The following is a 16657-nucleotide window of genomic DNA, read 5'->3' as shown; positions in this document are numbered from 1 at the left end:
AGGCATTCTTAACCATCGCAATACCTTTACGCAAATATCTTTTCGCAAAAAATTAGCAAATCTCGCAAACTAAAGAAGTAATTATCCTTTTCAAAAAACATTAGTCCTTCTATTAATGAACCCATGAAACGAAACCAGTCTTATAGCATCACACAATCTTTACTAATATGAATTGTAAAAAAAACTATTCCTTTTATTCAAACCCTAATCACCAATCAAGTTATACTCGTTCCTCTTTGAAAGAGTGTAATGACCTGTATAATGCCCCTGTAGAATAGGACTACCAGAAAAACCTGTTTGGTACGGGGGCGCAAGCAAATTCATTAGAAGGACTATACTGCCATCTTTTGTAGATTCAGTCATTCCATTTTATAACCTTGCAAATCCAAAAGCATATCATTTTTAGAATCTAAAAAAGTCTCGCTTAAACCAACAACGTCAGGTAGCCCATAAGAAACAATCTGTTTTAGATGGTCAATTGAAGAATAAAGACCCTGAATATTCAACTGGAGCACTGAAAAACATCCATCCCGTTTGACAGCCTTCCTTACATTGGAAATATATTTACTTGTTACTGGGTGGTTCATTGTGGTCAAATAACTGTTAAAATGCCCAATAGAATTATTAATTATGCTTACAACATCTAACGGGTTATTTTCAAGTTCAAAAAGTCGTCCCACAACTGGGGGCGTTTCTAATTTGCCAGTAAAAAAAGACAACAAATTTTACATATGGCACTAAATCATAAAATATACATGCAAAAAAAAAAAAAAAAAAAAAAAAAAAGCATATCTAAGCACAAACCGCGAATGATCGAATCTTTCGTATCATTGATTGACCAGGTGGTTTGGCCAAAATTTGCCCGTGGTCAGTCCATAAATTAAATTTATCGAAGCAATCTCTTGCCGCATTAAAAATTTCACGACGCTTTTTTGTTAGCGATTCTGATAAAAATATTCCACTCTTTGCTAGTTTAGTCTTTTCTTTGAAAACAACTCGAGCTAATTCCACATTTTTGAAGCGTATTAGCACTGGAGATACTTTAGATTGGTCGTTAGTAATTCAAACTAAATCAATAAACATTTACAATATTATTGACTTCAAAACCAGGGACCAGCATCTTGTCTTTAATGATAACCGATCCTTCTTTCTTTAGATCATTTCCAGGCCCCTGCCTTACTCCATTCATCACTAAGCAATCCAACATCTTTTCTGGTTCAAAATCATCCACTTTCGATTCCAATGACAAAATCCTACTTTCCAATCTTCTAACCATTGCAAATAGTCCTTCTCTAATTCTTGGAGTTTTGGGTTGTAATCAATGGAAATAGCATCATGAATTTTTTTTACTATAGTATCAATTGCTTCATTTGCTGTATCAGGGTCTGATAGTTTAGCCTTAAATTGACGGGAAATCTCAGCTGTAAGATTCGCTTGTTTGCGATTTAATTCATCCTGGGTAAAAGCTATTTTTTGCACGATTAGGCTAGGTGCCAGTGAGTCTTCTGCAATAACGCTCGCTGGGTTTAATGCTAGATAAGTAGGTGATGACGATTTATAAATGTCCGGAAACGAATCTTATTCGGTAAATGCTTTACCAACATCTCTTTCTGTTCTTTTGCGAGCACTAGGGTTATCCGAAAGTAATTTCAAATAAGACTCTGCCCCTTGGTGCTCAGAATGATCGCCATAGCAAAACACTGTGTATCTCCATACTCCTTAAGCACCACTTTTTGACTGCAAAGCAATTGCCGGTCAAGGGAGGTAACTTTTGAAACTAGCGAGAACAATGTCAAAAGGCTTGAATTTCGACATGAGCGTAGCACTGAAAATAAATAATTACTTATCTTTGAGTGGGCCAATTAATCCAGTAATTTGCAAATAATTTCAAGTAATTGCAAGTAGTCCAAGTATTTCAATGCACGATTCAGATGACAATAGTGCTGAATACTAATCCAAAGCCACAATCCATAAATAATCCTTAAGCCGTAATCACATGCAAGTCACTTGTGTAATCAGATTTTAGCTTAATGAATTTCTTTTTACGCAAAATCAATTGGCTCCGTGCCTAGGTTCATCCACAAGTATAAAATTAATCCATGAAATGTACTTTTTTGTTTTAAGATGTGAACTGGTCAGAGACTGAATGAGAACAGCTTGGTCGAGTTTAATTCATTTTACCACAAGTTTCCTCTTGGTTGTCTTTATTTTCTTCTTTACTTATTGAGTCCGTGTTATGTAGTCCGTAACATTTTTCGTTGTTGTGTTTTTACGCTTATCAAACAGCTTGGTCGAGTTTAATTCTTTTTACCACACGTTTTCTTCTTCATTGTTTATTCGTTTCTGGACTTATTGAGTCCGTTTTATCCGAGTTTTGTTTATCCGAGGTATTTTTGGTCCATATTACTTCGCAAAACCGCGGCCCTTCTGTACTTGCATCTTTATATAAGTTAACATACAACCAAATACTCTAATTGCAAATAATCAAAGCTTACGCTTTCTAATTAAAACTTTAATTGTGGAATTCATTGTAGTTTGTTCAACTTCTCGAAAACTTTAAATTTTTCCATCAGAAATTCTTCAAATTTTCTTCCCGGGAAACCACGTGTTAATTTCTCCATTAGAAATACCATTCCCGTATTTCAAGCTCTCTGCAAAATGAGATGGCCCGATTTAGAAACCCCATGTTAGGAGAGTTGGTTCTCTTCTCTATTTTCTTAGGGCTTAATTTAGACGATACAGACGCGACCGAGGAACTAGCATCCATTCCCTAATGGGACTAACTTTAGAACTGGATTTAGTAGAAGAGTGGTTCGGATAAATATTGTATTTAATATTGAAGGGACAACAACTTTAATTTGTAAGGAAGAAAAGGTGTGTTTGCATGTTTATTAGTCTTTTACATTTTATTTATAACCATTCTATTGTGCAGAAAAGAAACTAATTAATATATGTATTTTACTAAAGCGTAAATGACACTCTAGCCTTTTAGGGGGGTTTGATGCGAGAAGCAGCAACACTACACTTACTTATGGGGATTTATTTTCCTTTTAGATTTTACTTCATTGCTCACTACATCTCCTGTTCATTTTCAAATTATTTTCTTTATTTGCAGAAATTCCTACTTGTTTTAAATTTCAGAATTACCTTATATAGGCTAATTTTTGGTTGTTTGAAACTTCAAATTTGCTATATACTTTTCATGTATAAACTAAATTTGAAATTTAGTTTCCTCTCGTTTATTAGTTGAAATTGCATTTTGTATACTTTAGGAGCAGTAATGTTTGCTAATAAGATTCATTTTAGGCTAAATAAGACTTAATTGCACTAATTAAGTTTTAATAGTCTCTCGATTACCCACAAAATCGGGTAACGTGGTAGCCGACAGGGGAATTACACGTAAAATCCAAAAGAGGACGACAGAGCAAAAAATAAACACTAAATACTCTTAAAACATGTTATTTACATTACATGACCACTTTACTGGCATTGTTACAAAATTATTATTTTCGTTTTTCCCCTTACGCAATCAAGGCCGTATTCAGGGGAGGTGTTAGGGGGTTTCACCCCCCGCCCCCCCGAAATGTTTGTCTGACCCATATAAAAGTAATGCACATGCATAAATATACCCCCTCCAAACAAAAATCCTGAATACGACCCCGGTTGTAATACATGCCTGAGATTAGATCGTGAAGTTCAAAAGCCGTGAAGAATACTCAGTATGCTATGGACTAGGTCATACTAACCATACTAGTCATACTAATCATACCAGACAGTCATACTAGCCCTTACCACAACCACACCATAATACCATAACCTTTACCATAAACATTACCATAACCATTCCCTTACGATACCACACCAAAACCATACAGCCATACTAACCCTTTAATTTAGATACTTGTTTCACCGTGGTGTCCTTACTTATATAGCTGGGACGGGGGAGGGTAATTAGGCTCATGTCCAAGGGTCCTTCAGTTATGCTTCCTTCCTGGAATGATCCTTCCTAATTAGTTCCTAATTGACCATGAGTCACCTGCTGTGATGCATCAAAGTATTAATGAAAAAAGAGGAGGAGGGAATTGTTCCCACCCCCCTGGGAGGAGGAGAAGGGGCTTCCTTTAATGCACCAATTATACAAACCAAAATTTATATAGACCAACAAATCCTTCACTTCTTCCATTCAAATGCCTCTTTAATAACGATCCAATCATATATACAAGGCCGCATTCAGGGCAAGGGATAGGGGATTTAAGCCCCTCCCAACCAAAATCTTTGTTCGACTCGTATAAACGTAATAAAAATACATAGAAACCCATTTTTGATGCGTTTTTTTAAGTTTTGTCGGTAGTCCCCCCCCCCCCGAAGCCCTGCATATGTATAAATACAACTTATTTAAGTTGTAACTATTATTTAAGGTTATTGTCAAAATGAGTCTGAAAACTCACGAGTCAAAAAGGAGTCCAATATGTCGATATTTATGCAGTTAGGGGATGGCTCAGAGCCATCATTAATGTTCACAAAAATAACTAGGAAAATTATGCGCACCGGATATTATTACAACATATATCTGTGAATACTCTGCTTCCAAATATGTTACTTAAATAATGTAGGGCTCTTCCTCAAGGGTAGGCACGGGTCGAAAAAAGCAAGAGTGCTCACATTTTTGGGACCAGTAACTTCAAAATCTATTGAGTATCAACTTCGAAGGAAATCAAACATTGTGTCTGAAATATTCACTTACCGTGCTTTGATTTTGCGCAGTTATCTGATTACTTTCTAAATGATCCGTCAGCGTTGTATCCTGAACGTTCGATACGCGATTATACAAACCAAAAGTTATGCGGGCCAAGAAATCCTTCAATTCTTCCATTCAGATGCCTCTTCAATGATGATCCAATCATATATACAAGGCCGTATTCAAGGGAAAGATTAGGGGGTTTGAACCCCTCCCCCTGAAAGGTTTCGATACCAAAAGAGGAACAACATCTCCATACTTATAAAGTAAACTTTAAAGTAAACTCTAATTATCATTTTATGCAAATATCGTCCAGCAAACGTGAAATGCGTTTTTGCTACCTTGTGATTCAGAACATTTGTTTGATCCCCCCAAGACCGTTCCCAAATCATCCTTGAAATTTCAATAATCAAAATTTGTGCCAAAAGTCTACATTTATGAAATTGATAGGGGTCGAAGGGGCTGAAGCCAAGGTTTGCGCACTTCAAATATCCCTAAATTATCCCTGAATGATTACGAGTCGATAGGGCACAACATTCTCTACTGATAAGGTTATGAAAGGGGGTCTGTTCCTTAAGGCCTTGCGTCATGAGCTTCAATTATGATGAGGGAAAATTATACTGACTGAGAAATCATTTGACTCTTCGATCTAAATCAATTTTACTTCAAATTAATTTAATATATACTTAATGTGTTTTGGTCATTTACAACCATTCCCAAGATGATCTTAAGCAATAAGGAGTCAAAAGAGGTGAACTGAGCTGAAACTTGTGAACTTGGGGGGGGGGGAGGCTAGTGAGCAGGATACTTATTATGGCAAGCAAATCATGTCCAAATTTTTATTCAGATGTATCTATGAAGCCAGTCCGAATTCTCGAACTGGCCTATGCTGTGGTCGAAAAGGTTGTGCATCGAGAATCGGCCCATGCTGTGGTGCAGGGATCATGGGGAGGGGGAAAAGCGGCTAAAATTAATATTGACCACTTTTTAATTGGTTCTGGCTCTTAGACAGGGCACTAGTGCTTTTTTTTACGATTGAATGAACCTCTCCCCACTTTCTATCATCACCTATCATTTAACGATGCCAAGAAAATAAGAATACACGAGGGACACATTGCTACTTACTAGCTCAACACAAACGTTTTGACTATTGTTTTCGAGTTTCAAGAAGAAATCAAAGGTTTTACAAGCCAACATGTCAGCTAGGATGGATTTTACCACCTGGCCCGTAAAAATCGAAGGGAAACCTCGTAAAGTCAAGCTGGTCGTAGAGAGTCCTACAAAAACCATTGAAATGGTAGCTGAGCAAATTGGTTGGGGAGGGGGTAACTCTTCTCACCCACGATTACAAAATCAATTTTACATTTCATAAGAAGTTAATATTCTTATAAAATGCTCTAAAATTTACCGTTATGATATCAAATATAACTTCATATTTCATTAATGATCAAGGCCAAATCCAACAGGTTAAGGAGTTTGAACCCTACCCCCCGCGAAATGTTTGTCCAACTCGTAAAAGCGTGACAAAAATGCATAAATTTTTTTAAATGTGTTTTTAAAGCTTTTTTGTATCCCCTCTCCCACAAAAATAACCCCCCCCCCCCCAAACAACAATTCTAGATACGGACATATAAATGATTTACTATACTTTTTAAGGAAATAAAACAATTCCTTTAAAAAATGTGCTTTCAACGTTATTTCTATCTTGATAATTATAATTCATAAAATTCAAATATTATTCGTATTTGTATCGCAATGTTTTTCACAATGATTTTCTTTTTTTTTGCACCCTTTTTTAAAAACAAACTGTCTAAATTCCAAATAGCCTTTTCAACAGTTAATGAACCTGGTTTCATTATGAGCCGCGTTTACTTTTTTTTTCATAAGAATGCTCTAACAGCCCTTAATTCATTTTTCTTTTTTCTTCTTGACCTATTTTAAAGGTTAAATAAAGTTAATGACCATTAAATCAAATAATTAAACTATGTGCCACTTTTTAAATAAAAAAAAAACTATTTATGAAATGATACGATTTCTGACATTATCCACTTTAGTTTTTCTTTATTAGGCCTTGCCTTAAAACAAAGTTCTTCCCCCATGCTTCCTTGAAAAATTTCACTAACAAGTATGTTTTGTTCGTGACCATTTTCCTAAGCACCGTGAAGAAATTGTTGCCGATAATAGACCTTCTAGCTATAAAAGAAAAATCACCGAAATCATAATCGCCAATTAATTTATTAAATTGATATTAATTTGAACTGAATTCCAAATTTTTGGTCCGGTATGACGCAAGCTAAACCTTAATCGTAAAGACCAGGGGGTTTTCTCAGGAGGCTATATAGGGGGTTTACTATAGTTCTCTATAGTAAACCCCCTATATAGCCCAGGGGGTTTTCTCAGAAGGCTATATAGGGGGTTTACTATAGTTCTCTATAGTAAACCCCCTATATAGTATGTGTTCACTAACAAGTATGTGTTGTTCGTGACCATTTTGGTACTAAAGAAATTAAGTATCAAAGTCTAGTACAAATACTTGGAAAAAACGCATACTTTAACCCCCCCACCCCCTTACGTGAAAATGCATAGCCCAAATTACATATTACCTAGGTATTTTGCCATGCGTCACTCTTGTTTCAACCCGTAGACCCGCAAGTATTTTCTAAGACCAAACTGCCTTTTTATGACGAACAAATAAAAAGTTCATTAAGGATAAATCCCTTTTTTTCGAAAATACCTACGTCGTATGTATAGAGATGATGTGACCAAACAAGTACATAACGGTAAATTCTACAAAATTCCTTTTGCAATTGGAAGAAGAAGAAGATTGTGCAACATTTATTAAGAGTCAGTATACCCGTAAATTGAAGGGGTATACTGACGAAATCAAGAAACGAAAAACAAATAGGACATACACAATTTGGGCTATATATTTGAACATTAGGAGGGGTGGGGGTAAAGTATAGGGAAATCGATGCCAAAATGTATTAATTACAATTATTCTGCATATTATGAAGTAAGAATTACTTCTCTTAACATAGTTACTTCTCAACTGTCCCTATTCTAGGCTTATACCCAAGGCCGTATCAAGGGGGAGGGGTTTTCAGAGTTTTAATCCGCAAATTTTTAACCCCCCCCCCTCGAACAAAATCCTGGATATGCCCTTGTGTATAGTCTATGTAATCACAGGTAATACGCGATTCGTATTATGTTATTCTTTTCTCGAGGTGCCAGAGTTGGCCGGCTATATTTCCGATTTTTGTTGCCAAGGACTTTCTTAGGTACCATGATTGGCAAGCTACTTCCGCGATTTTGAATTCCAGGAGGTGGCGGGCCGGCACCAAAATACCAGTTTTTTTAAACAAGAAATCCAGAATAAAGGGAAAAGAAATTAGCTGAAATTCAAATCCGAATTTAACGTTTTAGCTAAATTTAGTTTTTTTTTCTTATTTATTACTTAAAGAGCTACAAAATTTTTAGTTTCACTAAGTAAAGAGCTTGATTAATTAAGACAAATTTTAGTTTGACCAAAAATCCAGAAGAAGAGAGAAGAAATAGCTGAAATTCAAGTCCGAACAAAAACGTTTAAAATTTTTTTATTAATGTTTTTTCTTTTTTATTATCTAAAGAATTGTATAGATTTTTAGTTTCGTTGAGATGGGGGTTGAGTTTTATTGATACATAGATAATTAATTAAGGAATTTAATTTATTAATTAATCAAGGAGCATACAAACCATAAACTTAATATATTTATATGTTAACTGGGAAGTTTATTCGATTTTGGATTTCTTTAATCAATTATTAATTAATTATTGTTACTTGACTTATTATAATTGATTTATTAGTCAAGGAAGAAATAAATTATAAACTTAATATATTTATGTATTAACTGGGAAGTTTATTTGGTTTTGGATTTCTTCATTAAACTTAATTAATTAATCATTATTACTTGATTAATTATAATTGACTAATTAATCAAGGAACATGCAAATTATAAACTTAATGCATTTATGTATTAACTGGGAGGTTTATTTGGTTTTGGATTTCTTAATTATACTTATTAAATAATGAATTATAAATAACTGATTAAGATTTTTTTCAGGATTCTTTGGAGAAATGGATTACGAAATGCATATAAAAACTGAGCCTGAATGTATCATCGTAGAAGAAGACGAAATAATATTTGATCGTCAAATTAAAAAACGCACTGTATACCCTCCCCCGCCTCTTATTCCCATTTCTGCATATTTCAATGTCAAGCGGGCAATTGCTCAAGAAACCCCACCTATATTCACCCCAACTTTGATAACAACTCCTGAGAGTAGTGAAGGTGAATATGAGAGGCGATTTGACGAATCAGAACGCCGAAAAAGGGAGCGCAAACCAAACAAATCAGCTATAGTTAGAGTTGTGAAGAATAATGATGAAAATGAGGTTGTGACTTCTGTGACTGAATTACTTCGAAACAAGATTCAAGAAAGAGCTGAACCGGTTAATCTGTCAACGAAAGAGGATAATCCGCTTTTCCCCTCTGAGTTCTTACAAACTATGGAAAAGCTGACATGCTTCAATAGCTTGGGGGCCCCTAATATGTTACCCCAAGAATTTCTTTATATGATGTACCAACATCTTCATGGTAATGTTAGTGAGGGAGTTTCACAAAAAGAGTTGCTAGATGAAAGAGTAGAGACTCCATGCGATAACAAAAAGCGAAAACGCAAAACCTCCCTTTTCTTGCCGCCGTCGAAAACACCCAACGAGATTGCGATATGCAAATTTAAATTTACCGGTGGATCCAAGCCATGCCTAAAAGAAAAGAAAATGTTGTCTCTTGATTCAGGTGGAAAGCTCCGATACTATACAGGGAAAGATTCCAAGAAACAAACTCAATTAGAAGACAAACAAATTTGGAATCAAGTTCTGGGGCAAAATTCAAGCAGTTGTGCCAGTTTGGCCCGTTGCCTCGGAACATCCTCAAATGCTGTTGACATGGATACTGCAACATTACCCCCCTCGAATCCTTTTTCCGTAGCTGTAATGGAACCTGTCGCTAAAACAGCAAGACAAATTATGCATGAAAAATCTTACAGGAATAAAATTGAGGAAACAATACCCATACGACAAGGAGATGCAGAACTTTTCTCGAAATTTAAGATCTCAACGAAGAAGCCGAAGAAACCTTTGCCATGTAGGAAAAAGTTATAGCGAGTGAATAGCGAGTCCGTATTGTCATTACCATAAGCAGAGAATATGAGACCAATGAATTTTTACACTTTCAGTATGAACCTTAATAATCACGGTTGTGAATATGTCCTTGTCCATATAGTATTTGGGAGCAAGCTCACACACAGAAGGAGGGGTTCGCAGAAGGATAGAGTTAACACTTGGCTACCCAAAAATGCCGAAATATTTACAACTGTTTCTATTTATATCTGTTCATATGGTTTGTTTTTTCACGTATTTTCAAACTTAGGCTAGCCCCCCGAAAAAGTAAGACCTTAAGATTCCAGCTCCTTTTCCAAAACATCAAACTTTTATAATTGGCTCTTGCGTCTGTTCTATATAATTCGCCTTTTTTATAGTTTTTTTTTTCAAAATAATACCCCACTTTGAAGTATTGGGCCTCCGAAATACAAATTATGGCCTATGGTCCTGTCCCTTCTCTAGAAAAATCGAAACTTTTACAACTGTTTTTATCAAACTCGTTTTATTTCCATATAATTCGCCTTTTTAACCCTTTAAAAAATTTACCCTCTCCCTCCTGAAGTCCTTGACCTCAAAAAGTGAGTTCCTGCTCATTTGTCTATTTGAGTAGATTTGAGATGACATTCTAGTAACTAAAACTTAAGGGATAGTTTTATCTCCCACATCAAAGAATTTAGTCGTCAATATAGGAATATATAATTAACATCTATTTGAATAATGTCGTAAAGAAAAAAAAATATCTGTAATGGTTTACCCTGTTGCTATAATGAAATTACTATTTTATCTGTCTTATTCCTATCTTGATACCAGCCTTTGTTCTTACCCCTGAATAGCTCTTATTGTTCTTACTCTATTTTACCGATCTCAACCTATGATACTCAACAATTTATGTGAAAAGTTATAACCAATGCTCGAGCTATTTTATAATCGCATCTTTGGATAAAATAAATTTGCACACGGCTCCAGCACCAATCATACACCCATACGTAATTTGGTAAGTTGAGCCAAGTTCAACTTTAAAAATAATTTTCATGATTGACCAATCAGAGTTGAGATTTAAGACAATTTTTTTAAATTATTAAAAATGGAAGATTAGAAAAACAGTTTTACTGTCTGTATAACAAACATTGAGAAATATCAAAAGACATAAAATTAGTATATAATAATTATAAATACAGTAAATGAAAATACAGAATAATGGGTTTAAAACTTCAAATGAGACAGCGGCAAAACAAAAACTAAACGTTTATAGAATAATAAAGGTTTGAATATTTCGGCTTCAATTCCAGAATCCTTTGCCCCCTAGGTTAAAATACATATAATTAAAAACAGGTCAAGAAAACTTTATTGTGTATGATAAATTGCATGAATTTTTTCATTTGCATTTTCTTTTATTTTACTCGTAAATAAAAAGGCATTGTGTTCTAAGAAATTGTTTATCAACAAACACTGAATTGTTTGTCAACGTATGTGGACACATAGTATATATTGCACCCATTTTTCTATATCTTCATTTGTTTGATTTCTAAGCAAAAAGGTATTGTGTTCTAAGAAATTGTTTATTAATCAACATTGAACTGTTTGTCCACGTATGTGGACATATGGTATATATTGCAGCCGTTTTTCTATATCTTAATTTGTTTTATTTGTAAATGAAAAGAAATTATTTATTAGCCAACATTGAATTGGATGTCCATATACGTGAACACATGGCATATATTGCACCCATTTTTCAATTTCTTCTTTTGTTTTATTTGTAAATGAAAAGGTAATGTGTTCTAAGAAAGTATTTATTAACCAAAATTATTTATTGCACCCTTTTTAATATATTTTCCTTTTTTATTTTTAAATGAAAAGGCAGTGTGTTCAAAGAAAATATTTATGTATACAATATTTGAGGACAAATGAGTTTTGATGTAGGCTTTTCAAATCAATTTAATTGTTACTTCAAGATTGCCTTCTATCGTACTAGTTTGGACGTTAAAATCAAGGAAAATATGTATCAACTACTTTTTTCAATCAACAGGTGAGGCTACGGTTTGGTTCGGGCATCAGAAACAAATATAAGTATTTGTGACTGGTGAATATGGTGAATTTCTAGTCAGAAATATAGTTGTAACTGTATTATGTTAAGTGCAATTCTCCGATTTAGTACCTGATTTGTTAGAAATTAAATCGGATTTTTTCGCTCATTTTTTTTTTGTTTTATTTTGCGTAGAATAAAATAAAAAAACGTATTTTATATAATTGTTCCTAAATATACTGGATAGAATAGGTTATAAGCTAAGTGGAACTATAACGGTCCACACAAAAAGTACAAGTGCCACCTTAACCATGAAACTACACAAGCCAAATTTATGAGTTAAATTGGTACTTATGTATTAAACGTACTCTTTTATACACTGCTAAAGAAGTCAAGTTTGGTTAATGCTAATGAAATAAAATAAGATGAATATATCATAGTTTAGAAACAAATTTGGGGTATATATTTGCACATTAGGGGGTGAAGGCAAAGCATACCACATATTAAATACGTAACCTAACCCAAGCTAGGTACCTTACCCCCCCCCCCCTTAAGCCCCAAAACACAACATTTTAAATATCGTACTCACAATGAAAACCACGCTTTGCAGTGCATTACTCTATAGTGGTCTATTGTCTGGATGTACCCGTCTGGCGGGTTTTTCAAGACTAATTTCGTGACTGGATATAAAAGAGTACGTTTAATACTTAAGTACCGATAAATTTGACAACACTTTTGACTGTAAAAATTCGGAAAGTAACAATCCGTTGATTCCCAAAGACAGCCTTCAAACGAAAGCAAGAACTTGTTAAGCTGTTTTGTGCCGTATGTTTTAGCTTATTTTTTGCAATGTTTTATCCGTATTTCTCTTTTTTCTTTGGCACTTTCTTCTACCAAAAGTGCATAACCATAAACGGCGGTCTCTTCATTAAAAACAGAATTCCCGATTTTTCTCAATATCCTAATATATAGATGGCTTTGTAAGTTTCCTTTTATTCAAATCAATTAGATTTCATTCGCACTGTCATTGGTGCTTCAGAGCTAAGTTTTCGATAAAGGCAGTAAATTCTATTTAGGAAAAAGGGAGTTGGAGTTGTTTGGACCTTAAAAATATTATAATGTATATATATATATATATATATATATATATATATATATATATATATATATATATATATATATATATATACATATATATATATATATTAAAAATATTATATTCAAGAGCCATCCGCAGCAAACTACGCCAGAAACATTTTTGAGTGTTGGGTAAATACCCTGTCGTTTTACAGTTTCAAACATTTGCATATAATGGCTTTATCTGAGTCAAAAAGGAGCAAGTCCAACCAAAGTGTAACGAAAAGTTTGATTGTACCGTGACCCCTAAATAGTACCAAAAACAGTACAAGGTTCGCTATGGGAGTGGACCTTTTAACTATTGAAGTAAATCGCCATAACATTGTAAGAAGTCTCATAATGGTAAACTAATTCAAAAGGATTTAGCATAACCAAGTCAACTTCTCTAAGTTGTTAGTTGTTGATATTTGAAGGATACATACATATGATTGTAGCAAGTTATTCTGAGCTGAAATTTCTTTCCCTTGCGGTACTTTGGCGATTTCAAAGGACTTGGTTTTAGTAGTTAAAAGGTTCCTGCTGTTGGGTCAGATTAAAAGATAAAGTCTTGGGAGAATTCCTAGAGCGTTTTTTGAAAAATATAAAGAATTTTTCGACTTATCTAGAGAAAAACACCGTACCGATTTTCTGGGGGACTTGAATTCCAGCCTAAACAAATCTTCATACGTTAGTGTCCCCTTGGCTTATTGGCTTACAGGAATAAGTTTCAAATTATTAAAAAAGGACAGTTTCTCGGTCTATTTTAGGGACCATCTTCATGGTAACCACGGCCGTGCCCAGAATATCTTTCAGGGGGGAGGGGGAGGGGATTGTTAGTAAACGATTTTTTTTTGGGGGGAGGGGGGTAAAGAATTCTCAAAATGCATAAAAATTTGTTTATATTCATTTTTGTAACGTCTTTGCAAGTCGGACAAAATTTTTGGGAGGAGGGCCAAACCTCCTACCCCCTGGATACGATCTTGACATTAACCAATGTTATTTTTGTGCATTGGGGTCCTCTTGGCCCAAAGACATATATATTAAGTTTTAAGCAGATTCTGCGCTTGTTTCACTTTTTTTTGGGGGGGGGGGGGTCCGTACCCCAACTGAATTAGAGAGTTTGTTCCATTTGGTTTTTCAAATGAAATAAAATCCATAGAAATATTCCTAGAGTACGGTATCTCTCGAAAAATTAAAATATGTATAAAAATCCTTAAATTTACCAATGTATGGAGAAGAATCTTCTTGTCATTTTTAATAAAATTTTGTCATAAATTGGTTTTTTTTCATTCAATTCAGGTGCCGGGTACCCGGACCGGGTCTCTTTTGGTAAAAAGCCGAGGCAGCATTGCCAGCATGATAGAATTATACCGTTTTTGGTACAATTTAGAGGTCACAGTATAATGAAATTTTTCGGTACAATCAAATTTCCCTGCCCATTTTTGCTATACTTGCTCCTTTTTGACTCTGATATGAGTTTCAAATTTTAGTTTATCGAAAATGTTCTTCATGTTACGGTAATTTTTTAAACGCCCGTTCAAACCTGGTATAAATTAATCTCTTGTGGTACAATTTTAGCAGGAAACCTGGTGTAGTTTATTTCAAAGTGCAAGTAACGCTTGACAGCAGTTTGCTAGTTAGACTGCTGACTTGAGGGCCGGGCACATTACCATTAAAGGCCAAACAAATTACCTTTAATTACCATTAAATTCCAAACACATTACCTTTAATTACCATTAAAGGCCAAACACATTACCTTTAATTACCATTAAAGGCCAAACACATTACCTTTAATTACCATTAAAGGCCAAACACATTACCTTTAATTACCATTAAAGACCAAACACATTACCTTTAATTACCATTAAAGGCCAAATACACGTAGCTTTTCTTTGCACCGATTTCAGCAGCCCGGTAGGCTAACGATAGCGACACAAAAACAGTGCCCTTTGCGTGATATTTTCAAAACTAAACATCATGGACATCAATAGCCAAATGCGGTAATCAATAGTTGTACGATTGATCATCAGGCCGGTATAGCATTGGATATGACTGCACCTGCATGGTGAGGAGCTCAGTAGCTGGGTTTTTCCTCACAGACATCTCTGGCTGACCTTGTTTCACGTTTCGCTTTGTTTCCCTCCTTTTTTTGGTGACCACGATGAAACTCGGTGCCGTTTTTGTAAATCGGCGCCGAAAAATAGAAAATTTTACAAGCTCGAATCCCTGTCGTTTTCTTTGTAAATTGACGCCGAAAAAGTTACGTGGTCCAGTCCTTTACACATAAGGATGAACTATCATGCCATCTATTTTTTTCATAGAATAACAGAATCAGCAAGCTGATAAACCAACTTTAGATAACTTTGGGTCCCGAAATTAGCGAACTGCTATTCCAATTTTAGCTCCCGAGGAGCACTTAAGCTGGTAGTGACGGCCTGATTATAGTAAAACCACAAACTTCCAGGCAAATTGTTTGAATCTTTGGAACATTTTCAGCTCTGACCCCAAATGGGAGTGAATTGAATATTCCAAAACAAGAAGCCATTTTGTTTTTAAACTAAAAGGAAATCTAGCTACCAAGGTAAAACTCCACTCTTGTTAGAGCCCAGCTCAACTCAGGCATTTCCCCCTCTGTTGAATAACAGCGGATTGGTTTGCTTAAAGGTTTATGCTCAACAGTTTCAACGTTTTTCCAGGAGCGGGTCCAGGATTTGTTTTAAGGGGAAAGGCGCAAAATAGGTTGATTCGATAAACTTGCGTTAGGAGAAAGTTTAATTAGCGCAAACTTGCGTTAGTTAAGTAAACTACACTATTTTAGACTACGTTAAGGGGGGGTGCCCCCTCGCCCATCCCCTGGATCCGCCAATGCGTTTTTTCCTTGATACCAAAGAGCCAAGAGCGGATCCAGGATTTTTGTTCGGGGGGGGGGGGGGTACTAATTTTCGACTCGGTTTTCGACTAATTTCACTAACTTTTACTAAAGTTTTACTAATTTTCAACTTGGTCAAAAATTTCGGGGGGGGGGGGGGTTCAAACCTGTCATGCATAGTTTCGGTATGCATAGTTTTCTAGATGGAAAATGCGTTGAAAACTGTTGAAAATAGGACATTTTTTCTGATTTTAAGCAAATTTAGATCCTTCTCAAATAAAAAGTTTAAGTACTATCATAGGTCTGGCTCGGTGAATCGGTAGACCTGAGATTAAAGATTCCAATGATATGAGCGTCTTATCTTCTAGGTGCCAGTTTCAGCTGTAGGATTGTCGCAAAATGACGGGTTTCAGGTGGAATATATACCTTAAAGCTTCAACTTTCTTATTTTTTAATTTTGTATTTAGCCTTATTTTCGTACTTCATTGGAGGCGGAACATATTCGTTGTAGCCAAATTCCTGACAATTTTGTGATTTTACAGTAGAGTGAAAATACTGTTTTTAATCTTTTGCGAGAGTATTTTTTTTTGGAATAGGCCATGACCAAACAATTTGTGGTGACGAACTGTAGCCTAAGTAAGGAGCGACTCGATCCAATACTAACCGAAACTAAAAAAAGGACTTTTGATAACAATTTTACTACACCAA

General features: G+C 35.0%; 1 protein-coding gene across 1 annotated transcript; it reads left to right on the top strand.

Annotated features, from left to right (window-relative positions):
- The first annotated feature begins 2752 nt into the window (after positions 1-2752).
- On the top strand, positions 2753-12177 carry LOC148939137 (uncharacterized). The gene is made up of 2 exons (XM_089106537.1): positions 2753-2874; positions 8839-12177. Exon 2 carries the CDS (start codon positions 8853-8855, stop codon positions 9939-9941), a length of 1089 nt encoding a protein of 362 aa, XP_088962663.1. The 5' UTR covers positions 2753-2874; positions 8839-8852; the 3' UTR covers positions 9942-12177.
- The last annotated feature ends 4480 nt before the right edge of the window (positions 12178-16657 follow it).

This window comes from Artemia sp. Qi Xiang Cuo, chromosome 21 (genome assembly GCF_049724085.1).
Source record: "Artemia sp. Qi Xiang Cuo chromosome 21, ASM4972408v1, whole genome shotgun sequence".
NCBI classification, from domain to species: Eukaryota; Metazoa; Arthropoda; class Branchiopoda; order Anostraca; family Artemiidae; genus Artemia; species Artemia sp. Qi Xiang Cuo.
This window is presented reverse-complemented; position numbering and strand designations above follow the sequence as displayed.